The 26,997-nt window shown below is 37.2% G+C and overlaps 1 protein-coding gene across 5 annotated transcripts in view; it reads right to left on the reverse strand.

The window, feature by feature from the left end:
- The window catches only part of MCTP1 (multiple C2 and transmembrane domain containing 1), a 156,251-nt gene that overhangs the window by 16,745 nt on the left and 112,509 nt on the right, over window positions 1–26,997 (reverse strand). For 3 of the 5 annotated variants that reach the window (XR_004595265.3, XM_034440692.3, XM_034440691.3), the window contains 2 exons: window positions 20,299–20,418; window positions 9,033–9,086 (listed from right to left, as the gene is read on the reverse strand). Coding sequence is in view for 3 of the 5 variants with exons in the window: in XM_034440692.3 (XP_034296583.2) it covers window positions 9,033–9,086; window positions 20,299–20,418 (174 nt within the window). In the remaining 2 variants the exon portion in view is untranslated. Of the gene's footprint in view, window positions 1–452; window positions 593–9,032; window positions 9,087–20,298; window positions 20,419–26,997 lie in introns of those variants that run through there. The other 2 variants (XR_015732159.1, XM_087885896.1) reach the window with 2 other exon arrangements.

Below are 26,997 nucleotides of genomic sequence, written 5' to 3' on the forward strand. Positions count from 1 at the left end.
TATTATTTCACAGAGTCAGCCAGATGTTCAGACTGAGTTTGGCATTTTTGTCTACCTATCGAGTACTTATCAAGGACCTGGGATAGGCAGGTCTGGATGTTTGATGATGTTACAGAGGTTGTTGTTGTTCTTAGGGTCCTGGCAGTTTTAGATTTTAGAAGTTGTTTGCTACTGCCTTTCTAGGCCTGAGTGTGTGTGAATGGCCTAAGGTCACCCAAATGGCTTTGTGCCTAATGTGGGAATAGAATTCGCTGTCTCTTGATTTTTAGCCCAATGCCTTAACCACTGTACCAAACTAGCTCTCTAATAGCATTATACTTGTTCATTTTATTTATTAAGAAAAATGATTACATTGTAGGTCATATTTATGCAGAAATATTGAAAATTCAAAAGGGTTCACAAATTTTTAAACACCACTGTATTTGGAACAGACAAATGAGCAATACATATTATTGGCACTAATATTCTTTTGTATGTTTTATTGCATTATGAACATTTTTTTAAAAAAATGGTAGAATAATAACTGAAGATGACTCACTAGGGTTCATTAGCTTCTTTTTCTTCTTCTTTCTTTGTTAATTTCTTTTCCTCCCTTCCAAATACAACAAAATATAGGAAAATCAGTTTGCTCTTAGGAGATAAATCTGCCACCTTTCATTGATAAATGCATAGAGAATTTCTAATTATTTTTAAATTTCTTTTTTTAAATCTTTTTTGTCTTGAAACAAAATATATTGAAATTTGCAATTAGAATGGTTTCAAAAATAAGAAATATCAATGCCACCTTTCTGGCAGATTAAAAAAAAAGGTTTTGTGCAAAAAGACAAGAGAGAGAATGGACCAAATGACATCCTCCTTGAATGCAACATAGCTGACTCTACAGATATGGGTTGGGGGGAGGGAGAATAAAAGGACATAAAAGATTAACTCACCTTTCTTAGTCTTAATAGAAGGACTTATCTCAAGTTGACGAGTTTTGCAGTTATAGAATGGGCAAATTAATAAAGGAATAATTCTCTCTCAAGGATTTGGAGATTATCCAGTCTAGTTCCCAGATCAGTGCAGGAAACTCACTACTACAGTATCCCTGAAACACAGCTTTTCTTTAAACACCCCTAATAACAAGGAGTCCATCACCTCCCTAAGACAATCTGCTCCATTGTTAAACAGCTCCTGCCACTAAGAACTTTTTTCCTGATCTTCAAACAGAATCTCCTTCCTTGTAATTCCAACCCATTGTTTCTTGTCCTATCTTCTGGAACAGTATGAACAATTCTTTCCTGTCTTCTACAGGAAACAATCACATTGTTTCATTACAGTTTTCTTTTCACCAGACTAAACCTACTAGTACTACCCACTATTGTTTTTAAGTTTTTCCTTCCAAGTCCTTTACCATATTGATTGTTGATCTCTCTTTTTGTTTTTCCTATAATGTGATACCCAGAATTGGGTGTAATGTTATAGGTATGGTCTGACACAAAATATAAAATAATGATCTGTCTTGATCTTGATGGTATACTACTGATGCAACCAAAGATTACATTTGCTTTTTTTCCCCCAGATACATCATACTTTTGGCTCAAATTCAACTTGTGATTTTACCAAGACATCCAGGTCCTTTTTATGTGTACTGCTGCCCAGAACAGACCAACCTCACCCCTCTGATTTGCCCTATCTAATTGCATTTGTCCCTGTTGAAATATATATTGTTGATTTTTGCCTAATATTTCTGTTTGGTAAAATTATCCTAAAATTTGGGACTGTTGTGTAAGTATTTGCTTTTTCTATCCCTCTTCTACAAATTACTAAATGTGGTGGCACTGTTAGGTTTAGTCTGGTGATGAAAAGATTTTAATGAAATAATGGTATTTGACACACCCAGGCATAGAATACTGAAAAATAAATCTTCAGGTTGGTATATTATATTCTTTACTTAGAAAAATCTAGGACTCATTTGTCTGGTAGTACATCTGTCAATTAGGCAGAGAGGATGGTCTAAGTAAAAAGAATTAAGACAAAGAATCAAACTGCTATGTTTTCTGGATCATTTCCTTTTTCAGCTCAATAGTGACTAAAGTTATTTTTTATTGCAGCAGATATAATTCATTTTTAAGGGAACTATGCTAACAAATGATTTATGTGCTGTTTTTAGATCAAAAGAAATAATTGCCACACTTAGTGAGATAGGCTGAGCTCTATAGATTGAGAACACATTTTACAATAGAAAGACTATTTTTTCCAATCAAAACTTTTATAGTATTGGTGAATGACAGGCTTAATAAATCCTATTTGTTGTTTGGAGGAAATTACCTCAGCAGTTTAACTTAAAGTAGGAATGCCTTGTTTTTCATGTAAAAATGCCTGGGATTACAATGGGATGTATGAAAAGACTAAATAATTTATTGCAACAATACAAAAATGTAGTAGCTATCCAGACTTAATCCTAGTGCCTGCCACAATGCATTGTTATACTAAAAACAGGCCACAAAGGGGGAAAAAATCTATTGGACAGACAGAGGGAATAAATGGCAAGCCTAAACTCAACAGAAATTACCAATAATGATTCAGGTTTGATTACTTTCCTTTGTTAAAAACATATGCCATAAAAGCCCAAATATTTCACCATCAATACTGACTGATTTAAGAATATATTGTTGATTTTATAACACTGGTTCCTTGGCCTATTTGGTAATATACAGTGCCAATATATAAGGAAACAGGCACGGAGTACGAAAGAGTGCCAGCGTTGAAAATGAAGAAAGAATTTCAGTTATACCAGCAATTTAGAAACACTAAAAGATTTCTAAAACCTAGGAGCGAATTCTCACAATCTAGGCAGCAAATGAGCCCTTGACATTGTGAATCAAATTTAGCAAAGTTTTTCTTTAGATAAAAGTTTATCTACAGTTTAAACAAATTTATTCTTGACCTCCTACACTTGTACAGAAGAGCCTTTATAGATACCACTGATATTCATGTAAATAAAGTTGCCATAGAAGATGATACATTTACTTTGGTGCATGCCAGCTTCCTAGCTTTAATTAAAGGAATATTTTAAAAAATAAAGTCAGATGGAGCAGGGAACTAGGTAGTTAAATGGAGAAATGTTCTGATGACATATCATGTTTGCTACAGCAGGTGCTCAACTTCCTTGATTGTAAAGGCCCAAATCTGGCTCAGGATTAGAACAGGATGCAATCCCACATCTGACTTTAATTTCAAACTAATTGACAACATCTGCTTAGGTAGCCTGTCTAGCTTTTTCCTAGAACTGAAAAGAACCATCTTCAATTGTTTGCTCTCTCAAAAAACTTCACAAACTAAACTATTTCACAAGTTAATTGTGAAATTAAAATGAAAGGCAAAATACTGTGTGTGATAAGCTCACTGAAGGAAAGCTGTTATATAAAAATATATTTATATATTATATAAATGTAATAAATAAAAGACACAATTTACAATAAAATAAAGACTACCTCCGTGGGCATTGTTATGATAAACAGGCTCCAAGAATGGAAAAATCAATAACAGAGTTGGAAGAGACCTTGGAGGTCTTCTAGTCCTACCCCCTGCCCAAGCAGGAGACCCTATACCCATGATGGCGAACCTGTGGCATGCGGAGCCATATTAGTGGGCACGCCAGCTTAGCGCTGGGGCGCATGTGTGCACCGGCCAGCTGATTTTCGGGCCTTCTGGACCCACCAGAAGTAGGGAAACAGGCTGTTTCCTGCCTCTGGAGGGTCTGGGGGGGGGAAGGCCCATTTTTCTTTCTTACCTGGTTCCAGATCCTCTCTGTGTATCTGGGAAGGGCGAAAACAGCCTTTCCCACTTCCTTGGAGGCCCTACGGAGGCTGAAAGGGCCCATTTCCCGACTCCTGGTGGGACAGGAAGTGACGTTTTTTCTTGTCTCCAGCCTCCAGAGGTTCCTAGAGAGGCTCCTAGAGACTCCTAGAGACTCCTAGAGAGGTTCTGGAGGCTGAGGACAGCAAAAAATGTCACTTCCTGTCCCACCGAGAGTTGGGAAATGGGTCCTTTCAGCCTCCGTAGGGCCTCCAAGGGAGTGGGAAAGGCTGTTTTCTCCCTTCCCAGATGCACAGAGAGGATCTGGAACCAGGTAAGAAAGAAAAACGGGCCTACCAGGCCATCATGTGCCAGGAGCGGGGGGGAGGGGGGAAGGGGTTGCGCACTCATGCGTGTGGGCATGTGCGCGTGCGACCCGCCCCCGCCCCCCCTCCTGGCACGCGATGGCAAAAAGGTTAGCCATCACTGCCTTATACCATTTCAGACAAATGGTTGTCCAATCTCTGCTTAAAAACCTCCAGTAATGGAGCATCCACAACTTCTGAAGGCAAGCCATTCCACTGATTAATTGTTCTAATTGTCACTTTCTCCTTAGTTCTAGGATCTCTTCTTGATTGGTTTCCATTCATTGTTTCTTGTTCTGCCTTCAGGTGCTTTGGAGAAAGATTGACCCCCCCCCCTCTTTGTGGCAGACTGTTATATATTGAAAGCCTGCTATCATGTCACCCCAGTCCTTCTCTTCATTAAACTAAACATACCAGGGCTCCTCCAGTCCCCTAATCATCTTTGTTGCTCTTCTCTGCACTCTTTCTAGAATCTCAACATCTTTTTTATACGTGGTAATCAAACCACGTGGTGCAATATTACAAGTGTGGGCTTACCAAGGCATTATAAAGTGATGTTAACACTTTACATGATCTTGGTTCTATCCAGTGGTGAAATCCAAATTTTTTTACTACCAGTTCTGTGGGCGTGGCTTGGTGGGCGTGGCGGAGAAGGATACAGCAAAATCCCCGTTCCCTCCCCACTCCTGGGGGAAGGATATTGGAAAATCTCCATTCCCACCCCACTCTGGGGCCAGCCAGAGACGGTGTTTGCCAGTTCTCCAAACTACTCAAAATTTCTGCTACTGGTTCTCCAGAACCTGTCAGAACCTGCTGGATTTCATCCCTGGTTTCATCCCTGGTCAAACTACAGACTGACCAGAAAGACTACATCAAATATCAGAAAACAATGCATAAACATTTCAGTTCTCTAGAATTCTTTATCAGACAAGATATTACAAAAAAAAAAAAATGGGAAGGAGAAATACAACTGAAATTGAACATGGCTGTATGTTAAAAGATATGATGAACAATTCTGAGGAACTCAAAAGCTTGAATATACATTTGTGTTAACTTAATTTGTGCTAACAAAGTGATTTTGATTATCCAGTTATGAGTTCTGTTAACCATCCTTTCTTGCTTCCATGGATTAATATGATTCAAGCACTTTTTTCAGTCATTGGAGGGTTATTTGGAGAAAGGCAAATGAAGGCAGGAAATAAAGGCTTTTCAGAAACGTAATTAATATATCCCTTAGTAGAACTCATTCTCAGATAAAGAATTCACCATAAGTGCTAATGTATATGATACATTATTAATAAATCACATTAATAATATTAATTATACATATACATATTTATATAACTGCTATGTCATAACAATGACTAGGCAGTGCACAAGAGGTTGAAACAAAAAATGTTTCATGATCAATAAATGTCCAAAATAATATGCCTGGTATCTAAAATTTGTTCTATTTTAGTCAGTGAAGTCAATGAAGTAGTTAGGGTTGGTTTAAATTTCCTGAGGGAATATCCAGATCTTTGAAGCCCTATGAAATGCCACCAACATTGGGTCATCCAAATCATCAGGGAACACTTCAATACAGCAGACACTGCGAAGGCAGTTTTGTTTAATAGAGAAATGCAATATATTTACATTGTACCTACTGAAAGGAATATGTTATATTTGGGTGAGGAATATATTATATAATCTCCTAAATGTTCCATTGGAAGAAGCTTCTCAGAGAGTGGCTTAATTTCATGTAATTGCCAGTGTTATAAGATAACATTTAAGCAGCTGTTTGAAGATGCATTCATCTACAAACATGGTTTAATTTTAATAATAGAAGGTAGATACAGAATATTATCATCTTTTTTCTGTAATTAAATTGTGCAATCTTGCAAGTAATGGTGAATTTTGTATGTTGTTCTGAACTGAACCAACAATCTGTTTTTCCCATAATGCAATACATACTTTCATTACTGTATGTCAGCAACAAGTTGTATATGTTTTAAAAGATAGCTATTATCTTATCTGAAAATGAACATTTCTTATATTCAGAAATAATATTCACATAAAATATGACTATATTAACTGAACAGCAAGTCTGAATAATGTACTGTATCTATTACTGAAATCATATCTGAATAAGAAAGATTTTTTAATCAGAACCACTCTGCATAAATTCAGTGGAACTGCTTATACAAAACAAGACTTGTAACAGACATTGGGGTTGATTATGGTTAGGATCCTGTAACTTAGTCAGAACTCTCAAAACCCAGAATCCTAGTCCAGTTTAAAAAAATACTTCTCTGGATGCCTATACAGATTTGGTTGAGTAGCAAATAACTTACCCACTCATTTTGCTTAAGTGTCTAATCTCCAGACCAGTTCTGAGGAAAGAACCTTATCATAATCACCTAACAATATGCTAAGCAAAAACACATGAAGCAGCTAAGGGAAAGTGTGCAGAGGTCTTTATTAAATAGAAAACAGGTGCTGTAGTTCCCAGCCTTATAATGCCCCATTTACCCCCAAGTCAAAAGGTTACTGAATTAATAGTTGCCTTGTGGTAATCGGGGAAAACTAAGTTACTCTGTGTGGCTAGACATCTGGGATATATTTTATATCCTTGCAATATATGCTTCAGTTTCAATTAAAGTGAGGCTTTGGCACATTTATTAATTTTTTTATGTTTATTCTATAAGAGGACCCACTGACCTCACTTTACTATTTTACCAAATGAGAAAACAGAACAATACTGAGAGTTAGAGGTCAACATCAGTAACCACAGCAGAATTTACATTTGTTTTCTCTCAAAACTCAAATTATATATTCATTTAAAATGGAAGTAGTTAAATCACTTATGATTTAATCTAATTTACACTATGCGAAAACACTCAATTGAGAAAAATATTGTTAAGTTTGCTTTGAAAAACAACCCATTGCCCAACAATTCTTTATAAATCTTTCCATTAAATATTGTGCTACATATCTATGGACGTATACTCATTTTACATAGAAATTATTCATGAACATTTAGTTTCTATGTTAAAAATATACTATTTAATGTAGATACTTAATCACCCAGATTTATTTGGCATAAATAGTTCAATTTAAAAGTGTTTTACAAAGTGATTCAGATGGCCAATATTAAGTATTGATATAGTTCTAGACAGTTTTTATTTAAATTATTATTACTGTCTTCATTTTTTTATACAGACAGTGAAATATGTTGATTTATTATTTAGTAATCGAATAAGGCAAGTCCTTTAAATACTATCAGGATTTTCTTAAGCAAAAGTAAATTAAGAATACACACAGACATACACACACACTTATATACAGATACATGCACACATAAATACTAATCAGAGAGAAGAATAGGTAGGTTGTCTAATTTAAAGAGATTTTAGTTATAAACGTTTCTAAAAATACAAAAAATTGATAATGAAATATGCCTAAGTGCTAAAAAAAATCCCTCCCAAATTGATAGCAGACCCACATTTATCAGAGGAAAAATGTTTTTGTGTTAAAGCTCGCTATGCTATAGGGTTGACCTTCATGATAAATCATGTGTTGTACTGCTAAGCATTTTGTAATGAAAACAGCACATATGGCTTTGCATGGAAGAAATTTAGGTGTGACATTATTTCATGATTGCAGCTGTTATCAAAATCATTAAAATACATAGAGAAAAAACTATCATCATGTATTTGCTAAATGTGAAATAATAAAGATATTCAGAGGTTCATCTTTCAAAACACGTACCTTAATTGTTCAGAGTAAACTAATCACAGTAAATTTTCCTACATGTCAAATGTTTTCTGGCTGCCAGCCTAAAATTCCTGTAGTGATATAGAACTGTATGTCTCTACTAGCAACAAAGGTCAAAGGCATATATTAAGATAGAGGGTTTTTTTCCACTGCTCTTCAAAAAACCGTTGATGGTTTATTAAAAGAGTACGTGAACATTTATGAAGGTCAGCATTTTCTGCATTTAAATGGAACACGTTAGAATAATCTGAATATTTCACTCCCTCAGTATCTTCATTTTAAAAGTTCTTAAAAGACATTTATCTTGCTGCACTTTTCTTTCCCATAAGCCAGCCCTGCCAACTAACATCACGGTCTCTTTCTTACAAGGTCATTCTAATTTCCTCTCTATGCCTCTTCCTTCTTCTCCAGGGACAGCCTTGCAGTCCTATTGCTTGCTTCAATAACCAGTATTAACTAGCTGTTATTTACTGTGGTGGAAATTCTCAGCCCAAACAGCAACCTAGCAACTGAGCAACATTCTCAACAGCTGAAAGAGCAACCAGTCCCTTAGACTGATGCTGGGCCACACAATGCCAATCCCGAATCTATCGATAAGAGGCAGATGAGAATTGTGATTATTTAAATATCTTACAGAGTGCAACACACATCCAAACACCCTTCTACCAAGTAATTCTCAGAAAATTACAGATGGCAATAGACCACCTTCAAACAGTATGGTGTTTCTATTTTTACAACACTCCTCCCACCTGGAAGTACAGCCCTATTTGAAATACTCCAGAGAGGACAAATTTTTGTCCTTCAAAAACAATTGTCACTGCACTTTTCTTCACAACAGCTATCAAGTTCCAGACAAGCTGAAATATATTTGTTCTTGAAAGAAAGGTAAAAAAAAAATGGTCCAGCTCTGGACAAAAACATGATGTGGTGGGGGAGGAAGGGAGGGAAAGGGAAGGAAAGGTTTATAGATGTCTATACCTTTTATAACACGCACACACACCATGGCATTGTTAAGATGATAAACAGCTCTGCACTACAAAACACTCTTGTTCCTTTTTAACTGTCTGTAAGAGCAGTGTTGTGTCTACTTTCTCCCATCCCTAGATACCAGGTGCCAGGAAAGATAATTACCTTGTCATCTCTGTCATCCTCTTCTTCCTCGTCCTCTAGCATGTCCTCCACTACCTGCAGGCATAAAGAGTAGCAATCATCAAAAGCTTAAAAAGGAAATATTTGTTTCTTTAACCTTTTTGCAGTTTAAAGTTTTTTTTAATGTGTAAAAAAATGTACAGCATTTGGTTGATTTAGAAACAAAGCTTTAATATACTTTAACATATTACCAAGCATATACAAAAGTAGAGAGCTCCATTTTTAATCCTCCTATGTCCTCTGGTTGCTACCAACTGGTTAGGTCAAAGAATGTCAAATTTTAACTGTAATTACTCAAAATAATTTAATCTTTGTTCAAATTAAACACAATTCCTACTAGGTACTTACAATCTGTGATTAATCAAAAGCAGAGAAGAATTGGAGAGCTTCTAAACTCCTCAACCTGGCTGTACAAAAAGAGGTAAGCAGGACAAGAAGTTTAGAAGTTCCTTTCTTCTGAATTCTTCTTTCTTCTTAATTTTGCAGGAATACAATTAATGTGAAACAATTTGTGAGCTCATGTTTCAAAACCTCAGCCTTTTGTATTTGCACAGGATACAAATACACGAATCATAGGATTATGTCATAACGTTTTGTTGTTTGCTGCTGCTTTCCTTCCCTATTAACACCTATGCATATTTTATCAGTTTATATTCAGAGCAAACCTGAACATTTGTTACTGGATTTATTTCAACCAGATGCAATTGCAACTTCTGAAGTTCTACAGTCTTTAAAGCCAATAAACCTTTAGGGGAAGCTGATGGAAACTGATGACATTGATATAAAAAACTTAACTTTGTCTTCAGAATAAATGAAATGATTTCCCCATTTTCTTGAATAAAGATTAATTGAATACATTTGTTTTAGGTATATTGACCGTCTAGAGAATTTTCAGTGAGGGTTAGTTAAAATCACTCTGGTGATAGAGACATAACTCAAGAATGAGAGAGTGTTAACCCATATAATAACTTTGTCCTATTGAAGTCTTGTTCTGAGCTGACTTCAACCAAGTTATTCATACAGCTCTGAATCCCATTATCTGTTTTATGTTAAGACGACATATATTTTCTTGGCTATATCCTATTATTAAAATATCAGGAACTGTGGATTTGTGGACCATGGAGATTGGCTAAAAGGATTGCTGAACAACCCTGGAAGGAAAAATCTACTACAATATTTGATTTGCAGCAAGAGTGTGCTGATATTTGTTTGTTAAAATTTGAATATATTTTTCCAACAACACAGCAAGGAAAAAGGGACTTAAGAAATATTATTGAAATGCTTGGAGTTGTTCTTTTTATTTCCACCATCCCTGCTTTTACACTTTTTTAAAGTTATGCCTAATAATTTTGAGGTTTATGGATCCTTAAATGTTGTTGCATGTAATACATTTTCTTCTGTTATGCAATTTAGGATTTTAAATGGTGTGTGTGTGTGTGTGTAAAATGACAAGATTGCTGGTAAAGTATTGCAATTTTCATTGTATGCACAACAAATTCAGGTCCATCTTGCACTTGTAGATGCTGGCTTTTCATTGGGGATAGCCTGCCTTGCTTGCATCTCCCCGTTTCCCTTTTCAAGGGGCTTAGGCTCAGGGAAAGCAATGGAATGCAGCTGAGGATATGAAGCCACACGGTTTAATGGGTCAACATTCTTTACCCCAGCTATGGAAAAAAATTAGTTAGTCGTCATTTAACAACCGCAGTTGGGACTGGCAACCTGGTCATTAAGTGAAGTGGTCACTAACTGAAACCACAACTGTATTTACTTACTTCAGCTTTGTTTTGCGGACCCGGATGCAAGGATTGGGTGTAAAGATTTTTTTTTATCACCATTGTAATTTTGATTGTTCACTAAATGAGGCAGTGAAGAACTACCTCTACTGAGTGTATTTTGGTTGTAGATGGCAAGGGCAAAAAGGGGGAAATGTAGGTTGATTTTAAGGTACTCTGAGAATGCATTGCAGATACATGAGCTACTTACATGATTGTATTCCCAAAACAAGTGGGTACAAAATAAATCCTGATATATTAGCTTTTCATGTGCATGAATACATGGCAGTCTAATACATTGTGTTAAAAACATGACTTGATAAATTAATTAATAAATTAATTTAAAAATTACATTTTCATTCTAGCAATATTTTTTCCAATATTCCACTATACTTCCCTTGGAAATTCAAAAGGCTCCATAGGTTTACTATAGGTATGGATTTTAATGTAGCTCCTAATGATGATAATGCTGGAGCAGGAATGAAATGTTTATGTTTTACTATAAATATTAAAGCAGAATCTGGAAATGCTTCATGAATCCCAGGGCTTAAGTTAGGAAGCAGTCTATTACAAACAGTAACGTAAAACCTATGCTATTATGTGAGAAACCAATCGCCCCTTCTGTTATCTTTGGTTCTACTTTCTGTTCAAATAATGTGTGTGCTATAGAAAACAATCATGTGGAAGTTTTAGATCACAGTATTTGCATGTTGTGTCTATTTTATTCCATAGTTCCTTGGTCTGTTTAGATCTGTTTTCCGATTTTTGTTGCCCATTCTTAGTCTTTTGGATCTATCATGTAACATAACATTTGAATAATTCATATAAATATATAACAGGATAAAATTTCATAAAATGGCTAGATTTCTTCCATAAAAAAAATTGCTGTCTGCATTTCACAACCTAATAGTATTAATCAAACAAAGAAAAGCACCAGGGAAATCAGAAAGCTCTAATGCAAGCAGTTAAAAGTGACATGACCTTCTGTAATGTCACTTGTCACCACTGTATATGCCACATAAGAGGGGAAGCTACTTAACGACCTGATTTCAGGGGTAGATCCATGTTTAATATATGAATACAGATGACAATTAGGAGCCTGTGAAAGTTGACTCCATATAGTGTGTGTGTGTGTGTGTGTGTGTGTGTGTGTGTGTATAGATATATAGTGTTTTTCTATCGAGACATCTGGTCTACCTCAACATGTGGGAGGGGGTATTCTGCTCCCTTTCGCCTTTCAGCTCCAATCCAGGAGCCCTCAAGCAGTCGCATTCATGACAAACCATTTTATACCAAATTTATATTTTGCTGATAAAGAAATAAAGGGAGACTAGTATAGATCTATTTCAAGCTTTTTAGCTTTCATCAGCTAGCCATACCCTTACTCGGATTCGAACTTCGGCTTCCTGCATGTTAGGCAATTGAATTAACTTTCTGAGCCACAAGTTCTCCTCCCTTCATCAGCTTGAGCCAGGAGAACACGGGTGTTTGTATGTAGGTCTTTGGTTATTCGGGTCTTCTCCCATGTAAAATTGGAAGTGTCTTGGCGACGTTTCGACGAAGTCTCATTTGTCATCTTCAGGCTGGTGTTCTCGGCTTCGTGCTTCCAGGAGCAATGTGAGATCGCAGCTGTCTCTTCCTTTTAACTGCTAGTGGGGGTGTGAGCTGATTGGGTGGGAACTTGGCTGTGTTCTGATTGGGTGGAGGTGTGTTCTGATTGGTTAGGGGCTTGGCTGTGCTCTGATTGGCTGGGGGTGTGTTCTGTTTGGGTGGGGGCTTGGTTGTGCTCAGCTTAGTCTGAGTTGCAGGGGGATTTGAGCTGGTGAGCTGCGTTGTTGTTGTTTGGCTTCGTGTTTGTGGCCGTGCGAGCTCTTCATGGTGGGTGTCAGTCTGCTTCATGTATGGATTGGAGGGGTTTAAAGTGGCTAATGATGCGATCTAACAGCTGCGATCTCACATTGCTCCTGGAAGCACGAAGCCGAGAACACCAGCCTGAAGATGACGAATGAGACTTCGTCGAAACGTCGCCAAGACACTTCCAATTTTACGTGGGAGAAGACCCGAATAACCAAAGACCTACATATATATGTATATGTATATGTATATGTATATGTATATGTATATGTATATGTATATGTATATGTATATGTATATATGTATTTCTCTTTAGCCAAACTCTTCTTGGTTTACTCTTCTGGCTGATGTTCTCGGCTTGGTGCTTATGGGCAAACTGTTTGCCCATAAGCACCAAGCCGAGAACATCAGCCAGAAGATGACGAATGCGATTTCATCGAAACGTCACTACTACCCTTTTAAGGATATGTTTACAATTACACGGGAAGAAACCCGAGATATTAACTGTACACACATATATACCAGTGAAAACTCACATAGATAGATAGATAGATAGATAGATAGATAGATAGATAGATAGATATATTTGTATATAGTTCTTTATTATAATTTCTGTTTAATCTCATATTACACATTGTAGTTCATGAATTGCACTGTATTTACAAAACTATTTGTTTTATAGTGTTCAGATTGTATACTACTATCTATCCTCCCCCAAACTTCCAATCAAGCTATTTTCATTACAGATTAGGCATCTGGCAACATAACGTATAAGCGGAATTGATGCCTCCTTCCCTTTCTCCCCTTTTTTCTCCTACTCTTTGAATCAACAATAAGAACAGAATTGCATCCCAAATCAACATCTATATTCTATAAACTATTAAGGGCATTTGGGTAGAATCTGGAGTTGATTTACATTTTTCCCGCTTGTCTCTGTACAATCAAAGCACAATATAATAATAATAATAATAATAATAATAATAATAATAATAATAATAATAATAATAATAATAATAATAATAATAATTTTATTTCTATACCGCCCTTCTTCCGAAGGACTCAGGGCGGTGTACAGCCTATTTAAAAACACAGACAAACAGCAATTTAAAATTTAAAATAATTAAATAAATTGGCTCAGATTTAAAACCCCAAAAAATTTAAATACCCCAATTTAAAACTATTATGTTGATAGTCCGGCCTGGCGGAACAACAGGGTCTTCAGTGCGCAGCGAAACACCCGGAGGTCGGAGATCTTACGTATTTCCAGGGGCAGTTTGTTCCACAGGGCTGGGGCTTCCACAGAGAAGGCCCTCCCCCTGGGTGTCGCCAGCCGACATAACTTGGCCGATGGCACCCTGAGGAGACCCTCTCTGCGGGAGCGAACTGGTCGGTGGGAAGCTATTGGTGGCAGGAGACGGTCTCGGAGGTACCCGGGTCCTATGCCATGGAGCGCTTTAAAGGTGGTAACCAACACCTTGAATCGCACCCGGAAGACCACTGGGAGCCAGTACAGCTCGCGCAGGAGGGGTGTCACATGGGCACAATGAGTTGCGCCCATAACCACCCGCACGGCCGCATTCTGGACCAGTTGGAGCCTCCGAGTGCTCTTCAAGGGGAGCCCCATGTAGAGAGCATTACAATAGTCCAATCGGGAAGTAACAAGAGCATGAGTGACTGTGCGCAGGGCGTCCCGGTCCAGAAAGGGCTGCAACTGGCGGATCAGGCGAACCTGATAAAAGGCCCCCCTGGCCACGGCCGTCATATGCTCTTCTAAAGACAGCCGTGCGTCCAGGAGGACACCCAGATTGCGAGCCCTCTCCGTGGGGGGCAAAGATTCACCCCCAATAGTCAGCGATGGCACCTGCTGACTATATCGGGGCGCTGGAAGCCACAGCCACTCGGTCTTGGAGGGGTTGAGTCTGAGCCTGTTCCTCCCCATCCAGACCCGCACGGCCTCCAGGCAGTGAGACATCACATCAAGGGCATCGTTGGGGTGGTCTGGGGTGGAGATGTACAGCTGAGTATCATCAGCATACAGATGACACTTCACCCCAAAACCACGGATGATCTCACCCAGCGGCTTCACATAAATGTTGAACAGGAAGGGCGAGAGGACCGACCCTTGCGGCACTCCCCATGCGAGACGCCTCGAGGTCGACCTCCGTCCCTCTGCCAACACGAGCTGCGAGCGGTCGGAGAGGAAGGAGGAGAACCACCGCAAAACGGTGCCCCCTATTCCTAACCCCCTCAACCGCTGCAGCATGATACCATGGTCGATGGTATCAAAAGCCGCTGAGAGATCTAATAGGACTAGGACAGAGGAGCAACCCCTGTCCCGAGCCTCCAGAGATCATCCACCAACGCGACCAATGCCGTTTCTGTGCTGTACCCCTGCCTGAAGCCCGACTGGTACGGGTCTAGATAGATAGCTTCATCCAGGTGCTGGGGAAGTTGTCGTGCCACCACGCTCTCAACAACCTTCAATATGTGTTTGCTGTATCAGTTTATTTACAATGCTTGTACATAATTATGAAATAAAATGATTAAATGTGCACAGTTTAAACAGAATATATAAAAGTTCTCAAATGATTTTAGGTCATGAGAAGGTAGTTTAAGTCAAACTGAATATTCTCACATTTTGTACGCTCACTGACAATAACACTAATTAGTTTATATGGTCATTTTCACTATGCACTCCTGCTGAAAAGAGATAAGACTTCACACCTTCAGCTTTTGTTTGCCTCTTAGCTGCTCTAATCTTTGTAATGTTCAAGCCCATGCTTACTGACCTATACACATTGAAAGCAATCTAATTGCACCAACAGCCGGGGACTGGAAGCTACAAGTGCGCTACTCAAGCAGCTTACAGTACTCTCTTGAAATCCCCTCCACAAACTCTCTGCTCTGCAGAAGGGGGGAGGAGAGGGGAAAAAGCAAGTGAATTCTGTAGGCAATCTCTCCTTTGCCAGACTCCTTCCCCCTCCATGCACAAAGCTGAGGTATTGGAGGGGGATTGCAAAAGAGTAAGCTTTTGCTCTTGTGCACATCAAAAGCAGTATGATTGCACTGATGGGATCTGTAGGTGTGCTACACAAACAGCTTACAGCACTTTCTTGAAATATCTTCCTCTCCAATCTCTCTGTTCTGGGAGGATGGGAAAGGGGAAAAAAGCAATTTCTGTAAGCAATCTCTTCTTTGCCTGATCCTTTCCCTGCTGCCAGTGTGATTACATTGCTTTCTATGTCAGGTAGAGCAAACAGCTTGCTCTCTTGAAATCCCTTTCCAATCTACATGCTCTGGGAAGGGGGAGTGATTTTGGGGGAGGGGGGGAACAAAAAGAACACATGTCAGGCATAGGTCAATGCATATTGATTATAATGCAATCACATGACTGATGAAGTCATCTTGGATATGGTCAGAAATTGGCCATAAAGTAATTTTTCAGCACCATTGTAACTTGAATGGTCACTGATTGAGTAGCTGGTAAGCAAGGACACAAAAAAACACATTATTATATTTAATAAAAAATAATATCTATCTATCTATCTATCTATCTATCTATCTATCTATCTATCTATCTATCTATCTATCTGCTCTTTTTAATCAGCCTAGATTCTATTGCAATTAAGTGAAGCCTTATATAGATCATTAAATACTTAAACTTTGTTTTAAGAGTTCTACAATTTTTGCAGAAATAACCCTCAAAATTCAGATTTATTTAACCTTTAGATTAAAAATAAATGCTAAAATAAGCACATTTTAGATGTTTACTAAATTTACTAAGTGAAATCCTAACCTGATATTTAAATACTTCAGTAGAAATTTTGATTTAATCGGTTGAATATATTTCTCATATAAAGCTTTGAAAAGATGTTATTTATTTTGTTACCACTATAAATTTAACATAAGAATATCTGGTACCTTGGTATTTGAGTTCATAATGACAGAAAGAGGTTGTCTGGTTGTCATAAAGGCTAGTGAATAAAACTCTTTATGATTAGCTCAAATGTTTTGCAACTGTACAGCTATGTGGGGCATCTTGTGTTTTTCCAGTGGCATAATGTGAAGGTCATATTTGATCTCCCAATCATGAACAAAACATCAAGAGTCAGATAAGCTCTTCCTCTATGGCTAGAAGTGGAATCTATGACATCTCTTTAACTATCAATCCTACCACCATCCCTAATACATCCTGGGTGGGGATGATATGATTTTCAGTCTGATTTCTGGAGAATCAGAGGGTTTTTTCCACTGTTCTAAGGGAACACAATTTCTGGTGTGTGGTAAATCAAGCAACCTATTTGACATGTAGTATTGCGATACAGTGCATGAATAGGGACTTCAAAATATTCTATACTATGGCACAATGTATGCGTAAAGAGTAAATGAAATCAAACTGGGTGTACCTGTCATAATCAGACAGGAAATTGACTAGGCTATTGATTATACAGAATCACAGACATGGAGGTTAACAAGCCCTTACATAGTGCAAGTTCTCCTAAGTGTTCATTTACTTTCCTCTTATGTATCCTAGGTTGTACCATCCAATGACTGCCTCCTAGAGCTTTGCTTCTCTTCTGAGAGAAGACAAATGTAAAACACAATTTAAAATATTTTGCTTTCTTGATATCGTCCATTTCCCCCTTCCTCTCTGTAACAGATTTACAGACTCTTTTCCTCTTTTTTTGTTTCTGTTGTATACCCAGAAAAGCCCTTTTTATTATTTGGGATATTTCTCCAAGCCTCTGCATATTCTAGCCTTTACATTTTACTGACACAGACCCTATAGTTTCTGATAACTGCATTATATTCTTATTTGGTTATGTTCCCCTACTACCATTTTTTGTTTGTTTTTCAGCATTTTAGCAAACTGTGGGATTCCATACTGCTTTCTTCATACAACCACCATTTTTATTTGATATTGTTTCTTAAGGCACCTTCAGAATCTTCTTTCAAATAATTTTATATCCTCATCTTACTCTGTATTGCTGTAGTATTTTGTGTCATTGGCTCTGGATTCATTACAATCTGCTCTTTCGAAATCCAATACACGAGTCTGACTGTCAATTTCCCCTCCCCTTGATATTGTGAATTCAAGGATAATGTAGTCATCTCCTCCCAACATTCCAGTTACCTTATCAAACTTTCTTAACAAGATTTTCAGGTTCTAACTTATTCATTCTATGCAAGCATGTGCTTTTTTGTCTAACTACAACACCTCTTCTCTGCCAGATCTGTTCTTTTTGAATAAATGTCATCTGTGTCATTTCACCAAATTTCTGTGATGCTTATCACAATATATATATCCTCCTTTGTTAAGAATTCAAATTCTCTATATTTGCCATACATTGTGTTCATTGCTGTAGAAACATCTGAAATACTGGTGGTACCCCTCCTGGCTTGATTGCTATAGTTTCTTGCCAATGATCCCTCTCTGCCTATCTGCTTCTCCTTTTGTTTCTTGCATTGTTGGCCCCGGTCCTTGGAAGTGTATTCAGTTCTTGACTTTTGTAAAAGTTCTTTCATTCTGGTTTAATGTGCCCCTGATGAAATTAGTGAGGTGCCAAAAATGCCCTTCCCAGTCTTTGTAGCTTCCCTTTTGCCAATATGTCTTTGTGTTGCTGTATAGCCTATGATCAAAAAACATAAACCTTTCAGGAGCACCACCTTGACAGACCATCCTATTCACTTTTCAGGATTCTGAAGCCTTAGTTCCTTTCAGCAGGGAATTATCCATCATCAGGTAATTACCAACCATCATGAAATGTCTGCTCTTCCACCAATTAGTTATTGTGTTTCTTTGAATCATGGAGATCTGTGAGTCTTTCACTGTGTTCTGTGAAGTTATGGTTGGCAAAGGTTGCCCAGATAGCTGTGGGTTATCTACTAGAGGGAGAGAGTACAATAGCAATTATTGAGCTCCATCAATACTGTGTATCTCATAATCCTCTTTCTTTTCAGATCACATGCTTTCAATTCTCTTCTGCTTTGCATTCTCTGGGATTCACTTTCCTTTTCTGTCTCTCTGAAGAATTTTGCCTGTTCTATCCAGGACTTCTCACTTTCCCTGGTAGGCTGTAATGTAGAAACTCTGTACTAAAACCTTGCACTTGTAGCAGTTTGAGTTCTTTCAGGCAGAAGGATAAGTATTGTGCATATCTTGTAAGATCATCACAGCACTTTCTCTGCTATTATATTGTTTGGAATCTCTCATTTATGTTGCAGGTTGCAGTTCTTTCTTATGCATGAAAGACAGTTTGGTAACCTTGGGCTAGTCATTCCCTCTCAACCCTAATCAGCATCATTGTCTGCGACAAGCAGGCTAATAACAAAATATTTTGCTGCATCATATATTCATAGTTTCTGTATATGGACCAAGCAACCATACTGCAAAAACAAGCAGACAATGCAATCATGTGGGATAATCACGAAGAAAAACAGTGTTCCTCCTCCAGAAAATGATAAAATGCAATATAACTCATAAATTATGATTTCACAATGTGAAGCCATCATCTTTAGTTCCTTCTGTTTGTAAGAAAGAAGAAATTCAATCTAAGTTCTACTCTTAATGTCACTGAAGTCATAAAGTGAGATTGCCAGATTCAATACCATCTTCCTCACGTACAGTACTACTTTTGTTTCTTTCTAAGTAGTGCTAAGGGTATATATCTGTAACACAACTTGTTCATCATATCAGTATAAAATATTTTGGGAGTTTCTTGGGAATCTTAAAAAATCTTTCTGGTTATTTCTGAATGTTATTTCCACATTCAAATCCTTAGACTCTCCCTGTTGGACATCTTCTGCCATGTTTACATGAAACAGAACTGCATGAGCCCCAAAGGTCTTCTCCTAAAATATATCTGAAAAGGCATCCTCCAAATGTTGATTTATATTATAAATCATGTATCTAAATATCCTACTTCTTGATTACATACTAAATGCAAGCCAAAGCAAAAGAACAATACTAAGCAACAAAAAAGGAAGATGGTTATCCTGGTGGAACAGACAAAAATCCTCACAAAAAGGTGGCCATAACCTCAAAGGAAAGCAGGACAGCAGTAATACTCTGAAGGGATACTGTTCCAGAGGGTAGGCACACAATAGAGAAGGCATGTTTCTTGCATCCCATCAGATGACATTGTTTAATGAATGAAGCCCAGAGCAGACGACTCTGTCAAAGCTTACAGGATAGCTAGAAACAATGGAAAGACTTCTTCAAATATCTAAGCTTTACAACGTATAGAGCTTTATAGGTTAATAGAATTTCTATAACTGAACATACTACCACATTCTGCATAGTGAAACTTCCAAATGGCATTCAAGATCAGCCCCATATAGGGTAATGCTTTGCAGTAATTCACACATGAGATAATCAAGGCATGAATGGTCATAAGAAGGATCTCCTAGTCCAGCAACATTTGTAATTGATGCACCAGATGAATCTGCTCAAAAGCCCTCCTGGCTGCTACTTGATCTTTAAGCCAGAGTCTTGTTAGTGTTGAACTTAAGCCTGCCCATCTAAACCTTTATACCTTCAGACACTGAAATAAGACCTTGAAAAAAGTTCCACTCCCAAGATTTTTTTGTTAACAAATACATATATGCTTAAAAAGACTTACAGTATCATGTGGCCGATTATCCTTTCCTGATATGACCAAGAGGTAATTCCACACCAACATCAGCAACAAGACCAGTGGAAGCATGTACAGCTCAAAATTCCATGTTACAATAAGGAAAAGCTGGAACCAAGAAAAAGATTATTTATCTTCAGTTATCCTGCAATAAAATAATGGAATACATATGAGGGAAGCTCCCTTTGCATTCAAATTGTGCATTTTCCTGTTTCAGCAGATTGGGAAATTTTGAGGATATGGAGAAAGTACAGGCATGGAAGAAGGATTATATATCCATTTACACTGGTGTTAAAAATTAGTTTTGTTCACAGAAATAAACTACCAGTACTTAATTTTATCTTTAATGTACAAAACATGGAAAAAACAGGTATTTCAAATCTCAGATCACACTTATTCTTAACCACTCAGCTAAATATGGCACAGCAAAATTTCAATTTAACAGAATATTCAGGAGAAGGGGTGTCTCTTAAATTTGAACATCTGTTAAAATTTATGTCATTTGTTCTTCATTTCTATTATTATGCAATTGACTTAAACAGCATCATTTGCAGGGAAGTCACAATTTAAAGGGCAGATATAATAATATTATAACTTTTATTTGCGGTCAAAGACCAAAATACAGATATAATTGCAAAAGGACGTGGGGAAAGTAACATCATAAACAGATGGCTACCAGAAGCCTTGGCTGAGAGGAATTACCAAAGGGCAGATATAGGGATGAAGGTCACATAAAACATTTGTCCATTATATCTGAAGTTTGTTAGATCAAGATCCATTAAATCAAGACTTAAGAGTCATGTGACGTGGGCAGCTATACAAATATGATAAATAAAATAAAAGTAATGGTCATTCTGTTTAGAATTACAGAAAGCCAAGGAATTAATTCAAGGCAAAGAAACTAATACCATTTCTCATTTTTGTTTCTTACACAAGAAGTGAATCTTGTTAACCTACTACCAGAAACAATATAAATATTTTCATCTCTTTACATTCAACCCAGAAGTTTGTTTTATTTTAAAGAAATAAAAAATTGAGGTATCCCTTCTTTATAGCTATGTAGACTCCTTGGGGTGAAAAGTTTCAAAGCTTTGACCATCCATATAAGAAAGTTTTTTAGTACTGTCAATATGAATGCTAGTAACCTATCAATACTTTTTCTCAGAGGTCCCTAACAAAAAATATTCCAAATGAACAGTCTTATTCAGAAATATACTTTGGCAATGTGTTTTTATGATACTATCAACAAAAGGAACTTGGGTTTACTGCTGGGATTAAAAGAGAAGGATAGCTAGAATCTTAAGAATTGAACTGCACTTTCAAATTCCAGCTTTTATACATTATAAATGTGTTCATTTTACATTATAATTACATTACATGAAAGATTAATTATAATATATGAATTTATTTTGATAACTCCCAATTAAGATAATTGTTTTAGAACACTTCTTCAAACACAAAAGGCAATTTTTCAATAGGGAAGGACAGCTCTTAAAATGTTTGCCAATGCATGGCTTTGTTGTGACACATGCACCATCTAACAATTTTTTTTTCTTGGAGGTCTACTTTTATTCATCGCCCAGTTTCTGGATATTTGATCAATCTTTAAAAACTCACAGAGTAATCAGTTATTGATTTATTTATTTTATTTAGTCGAATACATGTTAGATAATATATATAAGTATAAGCATGAATTGAATACATAAAATGAATACAATTAAAGGGAACATTAGGACAGGGATGGTAGGCACGCTGGTGCTCTTATGCACACCCCTTACAGACCTCTTAGGAATGAGGTTTTGTTTTTTGTTTTTATTGAATTTGTATACCGTCCTACTCCCGAAGGACTCAGGGCGGTGAACAGCCATAAAATAAAACAATATAAATACAAAATTTAAAATAGAATAAAACGAATTAAATAATTTGGCTGAACAAATTTAAAACCCCAATACTTTAAAACCAAATTTAAAATTTCCATTTAAAATGGGGAAGACTTAGGTCAGGCCAGCCTGATGAAACAAGAAAGTCTTGAGCGCGCAACGGAAGGTACGCAGATCCGGGATCCTCCGTATCTCCGGAGGGAGCTCGTTCCAGATAGTAGGTGCCCCCACAGAGAAGGCTCTCCCCTGGGGGCCGCCAGTCAACATTGTTTGGCCGACGGCACCCGGAGGAGTCCCTCTCTATGGGAGTGTACTGGTCGGTGGGAGGCTATTGGTGGTAGCAGGTGGTCCCGTAATTAGCCAGGTTCTAAGCCATGGAGCGCTCTAAAGGTGATAACCAAAACCTTGAAGCGCACTCGGAAGACCACCGGGAGCCAGTGCAGCTCGCGCAGGAGAGGTGTTACATGGGAGCGCCACGTCACTCCCATCACCACCCGTGCGGCCGCACTCTGCAACAGTTGGAGCCTCCGAGTGCTCCTTAAGGGGAGCCCCATGTAGAGAGCGTTACAATAGTTCAGAAGGGAGGTGACGAGGGTGTGAGTGACCATGCGTAAGGAGTCCCGATCTAGAAAGGGACGCAACTGGCGGATCAGGCGAATCTGATAAAAAAATCCTCCTGGCCACGGCCGTCAAGTGCTCTTCTAAAGACAGCCGTGAATCCAGGAGGACACCCAAGTTGCGAGCCCTTTCCATGGGGGCCAATGATTCGCCCCCAATAGTCAGCGATGGCACCAGCTGACTATATCGGGACGTCAGAAACCACAGCCACTCGGTCTTGGATGGGTTGAGCCTGAGCCTGTTTCTCCCCATCCAGATCCGTACGGTCTCCAGGCACCGGGACATCACTTCAAGGGCATCGTTGGGGTGGTCTGGGGTGGAGATGTACAGCTGGGTGTCGTCAGCGTACTTATGGTACGCTGTGAGGTCAACAGTAGACAGTTTTAAGTTAAAGTTTTGGGGGTTTTGGGATAAGACCACAGAGTCTGGTAGTGCATTCCAGGCATTAACAATTCTGTTATTGAAGTCATATTTTCTGCAATCAAGTTTGGAGCGGTTCACTTTAAGTTTGTATCTATTGTGTGCTCATGTATTGTTGTGATTGAAAGGTAGGACATTGTAGCAGATGATTTTATGAGCTATGCTTAGGTCATACCGATATTGATATTCAAATATCAATTATTTTGCCAGATCAGCAGCACAGAGAGATAAAGCAATACTATGATTGGTAAAGCTTAGACATTTTGATGAAAGTGGCCTTTAAGTTTTTAATTTGAATTTTACATTTAATTTTTGAACATTTTAACCGTTACATAAGCAGAAATCTGATAGAACATTGTTACCTTACATTTAATTTTCTGAGAAAATGCCACTAAATATATGTGATATCTATTTTCTAAAAAAGCCAATGGAAATATGGAAGGCAAAATGTAGAAATCTAGGCTAGTATAACACACTATTTAAATTCTTAAAAGTGAGAAATGTATTATCTAGCTATGTTAAGCACACTTGTGCAAACAAAAAGCCAGTATGATTGTAATGGAGGTAGATTCAATTTAAAGTGATCAATAGGACTGTGTTTTTGAAGGACAACTTAAGCTTTCAATCTCAAATAAAGGATCTTTTCACCAATGGAAATAAAGATTTCTTGTTTCTTATACATACACACTCATTCCTAATCTCAGCATCCTTGAAAGCATGAAATAAACTACCCCAAAATATGTTTTTAGATTACAGTTTATGTGATCACATTAATACAAAAGATGTAAATTCCACCTTATGTAATAATAACAAGATGCTTCATGCATAAGCTAAGTATTATGTGAATCTACAGTTAGTTCAGAATTCATTCTGGCTGCATAAATATGTTTGCATCAATGAATAAAAAATAAATTTTGCCTGATCACATAAAGTTTGGAAGCAACAAAATATCTTCAAGATAAGGTAATAGATAGTAAATTCCAACTCTTTCTTTGACTATCTTTCCAATTCTTTGTTATACAGTATTTAATGAAATAAAGAAAAAAAAAGAACCTATAATGAATCAATAATTGTGTTAAAGTTAACTGAAAGTTTTTTGTGTGAAGAACTTACATTAGAGAAGAGAGCTAAAAATTAGAGTAACAATAGACGGAAAGGAGCAAAAAACCCAAAGTTTTTGGAAATGTAAAAGCTTGCAACTATTTTATAAAATATACTGCATTAATGTTAATTTTGAGTGTTATTTTTTCTTGGCAAGGTTTTTCAAAAGTGGTTTGCCACTGCCTCCTTCCTAGGGCTGAGAGATTAATTGGCCCAAGGTCACCCAGATAGTTTTGTGCCAAAGGCAGACTAGAACTTACGATTTCCCAGTTTCTAGCCTGATGCCTTAACCAGTACACTAAACTGGCTCTCATTCCTTTATTATTTGGTAGGCAATCATATAGATTTTATACGACTGGCAATCCCTGAAATTAACTCCTCTATCTGTGTTTAAGAGCCAGGTCTTTATGGACACATTGTTCTCCTTTTGTTGCTGATTTAGCACACCTAATAAACTTAACTATGACATGACAGTCAAATCAGATCTGGCAAAATACTGATATTGCCGAGGGCAAGGAAAGTTACATTGATCTCATTCTTAATGTGTTACAGGAGAGGGAATACATGCCACTTGCCAGGGAAACTGGACTACTGTTCCCTTTCACTATAATTCTGTGGCAGGTTTATTGCTTGTTTTTGCTGTCACAAAACTTTGCAGTGTGATACAGCAAGAAAGTATGGATTGATTCCAATAATATGGACATCTTAGATCAAGACAAAATGTCAAACACTTTTGCTTTTGCTTTTAAAAGAGCCAATTGATGGTGCATTTTTATGTTGAATATATTGTTTCTCAAACATCATTCAGCTCAGCTGACCATTCACGTGGTTGAACTCTTAAATAGAGTGATGTTCTCTTTTATTATAAAATCTGTGTACGCACATTTTCATAATCATTGATCTCAGAAAGAATAGTTTTGAAAACATAAAAGTTTACCTTTCCTGGTGTATTGTAATAGACTGCTGTTATTCCAGCAACACCGAGCATCTTTAAAAACATCCAACCCTAATGAAAATGCCCTTTATAAATTTTAGCCAGCAAAATGTTCAGCTGTCATAGTTTGTTTACAACTACATTTCACATACACACACACACCATCCTCTGGATTTATGAGTAACTTTTTATCTAAAACATCAAGAATGATCATTGCAAAATCTACTGTGTATCAGAATATGAAATTTCAGCTTTATATTGAGAGGCAAGATGGTCAATATGATTCCATATGGCCTAGCTTTAATTCACTGTTGGAAAATTGAATCCCAAGATAAATGCGAAAAAGTTATACCATTTTAATAACATGATGTGTTTTTCTTTTTTATCTATGTAATTTAGTTTCGTTTGCTTTCAGTTTTGTTTAGTTTTTTTTTTTCTTTTTCTCCTCTTTTTGTTTCTAAATATATTTTTTCTCTGGTTTTCCCTTCATAGGCAATTTAGTGTACGCTTTTTATCTTTTTATTTTTACCATGCAGTTTTATCTATAATATATATTTCTTCTTTTAAAGTTCACAATCCTTTATTGAATAGTAATATAAACCAGAAAGCTATCTAACGTATATACATACTGTATTTATAACAGCTTTTAAAAACTGTTAACTGTAAATTTTAGAAATAAAACCATTAACAGTGTTTTTTTATATATAAAAGTACAATTGTAACTTTCTCCTGTGTTATCACCAATCCTTTGCTGTTTATCAATTAGATCTACATTTCTTATTATCCCATTGAGCAGTGTCACTTCCAATTGGTGCTGAGAGCTGCCATCTTTATTTCCTAAAGGAAATAAAGATTCTCATTTCCAAAAGGAGATGGCAATGGTATTGCTGTGTAAATGGCAGCAGAGACCCAAATGGAGTTCCCATTTTCACCAATTACCAAGGGGTGGGATGGAAAATGATGCTCATAAATTGTAATATTACAACAAGCGATATATCAAATTATAGAATTCCAATCACTATGGTAGGCCCTGGTGGGTTATGTGATTTTCAAATGCTCTCAAGATATAAAGGGCATTGATGCAGATTTAAATACTGAGTAAATACAAGTATAAGAGTTTGTTATTTTGCAACATGTCAAAAAAAAACAACACCCTAGAATAACATCTATGGACAGCATATATTTGCCTCTACTGGTTCAGGGATAAGCAATGTTTGAAGGGTCAGGATTGTAACTCAAGATCCTCAAAGTTCTAGACTGCTGTAGGAAGGTATCAGGGGCTTTACAAAGTTACTAGAATAAGCAGGGCCATGTTTTTTCAGGTTTAAGTTACAGTGAAATGGATTGGAGTAAGAGTAGGAACAGGAAGCCACTGGGAGGCACATAGTTCCCATCTCCATTTTATCCAGGACATTATTTTTTTCTGAAAAAATAATTCCCAAGCTAGTTCATTGCATGAAATATCAGTGTAGAAAAAATAGTTCTGCAATCTTTAACAATTCTCAAATACCATGACCTGCTTCATAATCATGTTCTGTTCATATCTGGAAACAAAGCTGTGGCCAAGATTGTTGTATGCTTCTTACTTGTTTTATATGGGCATGGCCTAGTTGTTAGTAGCAAGCTCATTCTGCATTCTCCTAAGAGGTGAGGAATTACAATGAAACTCTCAAACAAGAAATAGTTCTACTGCTCTCAAGCATTCAGCAACACAAGCTACTCTATTTACATTTA

This window comes from Pantherophis guttatus, chromosome 2 (assembly GCF_059756535.1).
Source record: "Pantherophis guttatus breed Tessera chromosome 2, ASM5975653v1, whole genome shotgun sequence".
Lineage (NCBI taxonomy): Eukaryota > Metazoa > Chordata > Lepidosauria > Squamata > Colubridae > Pantherophis > Pantherophis guttatus.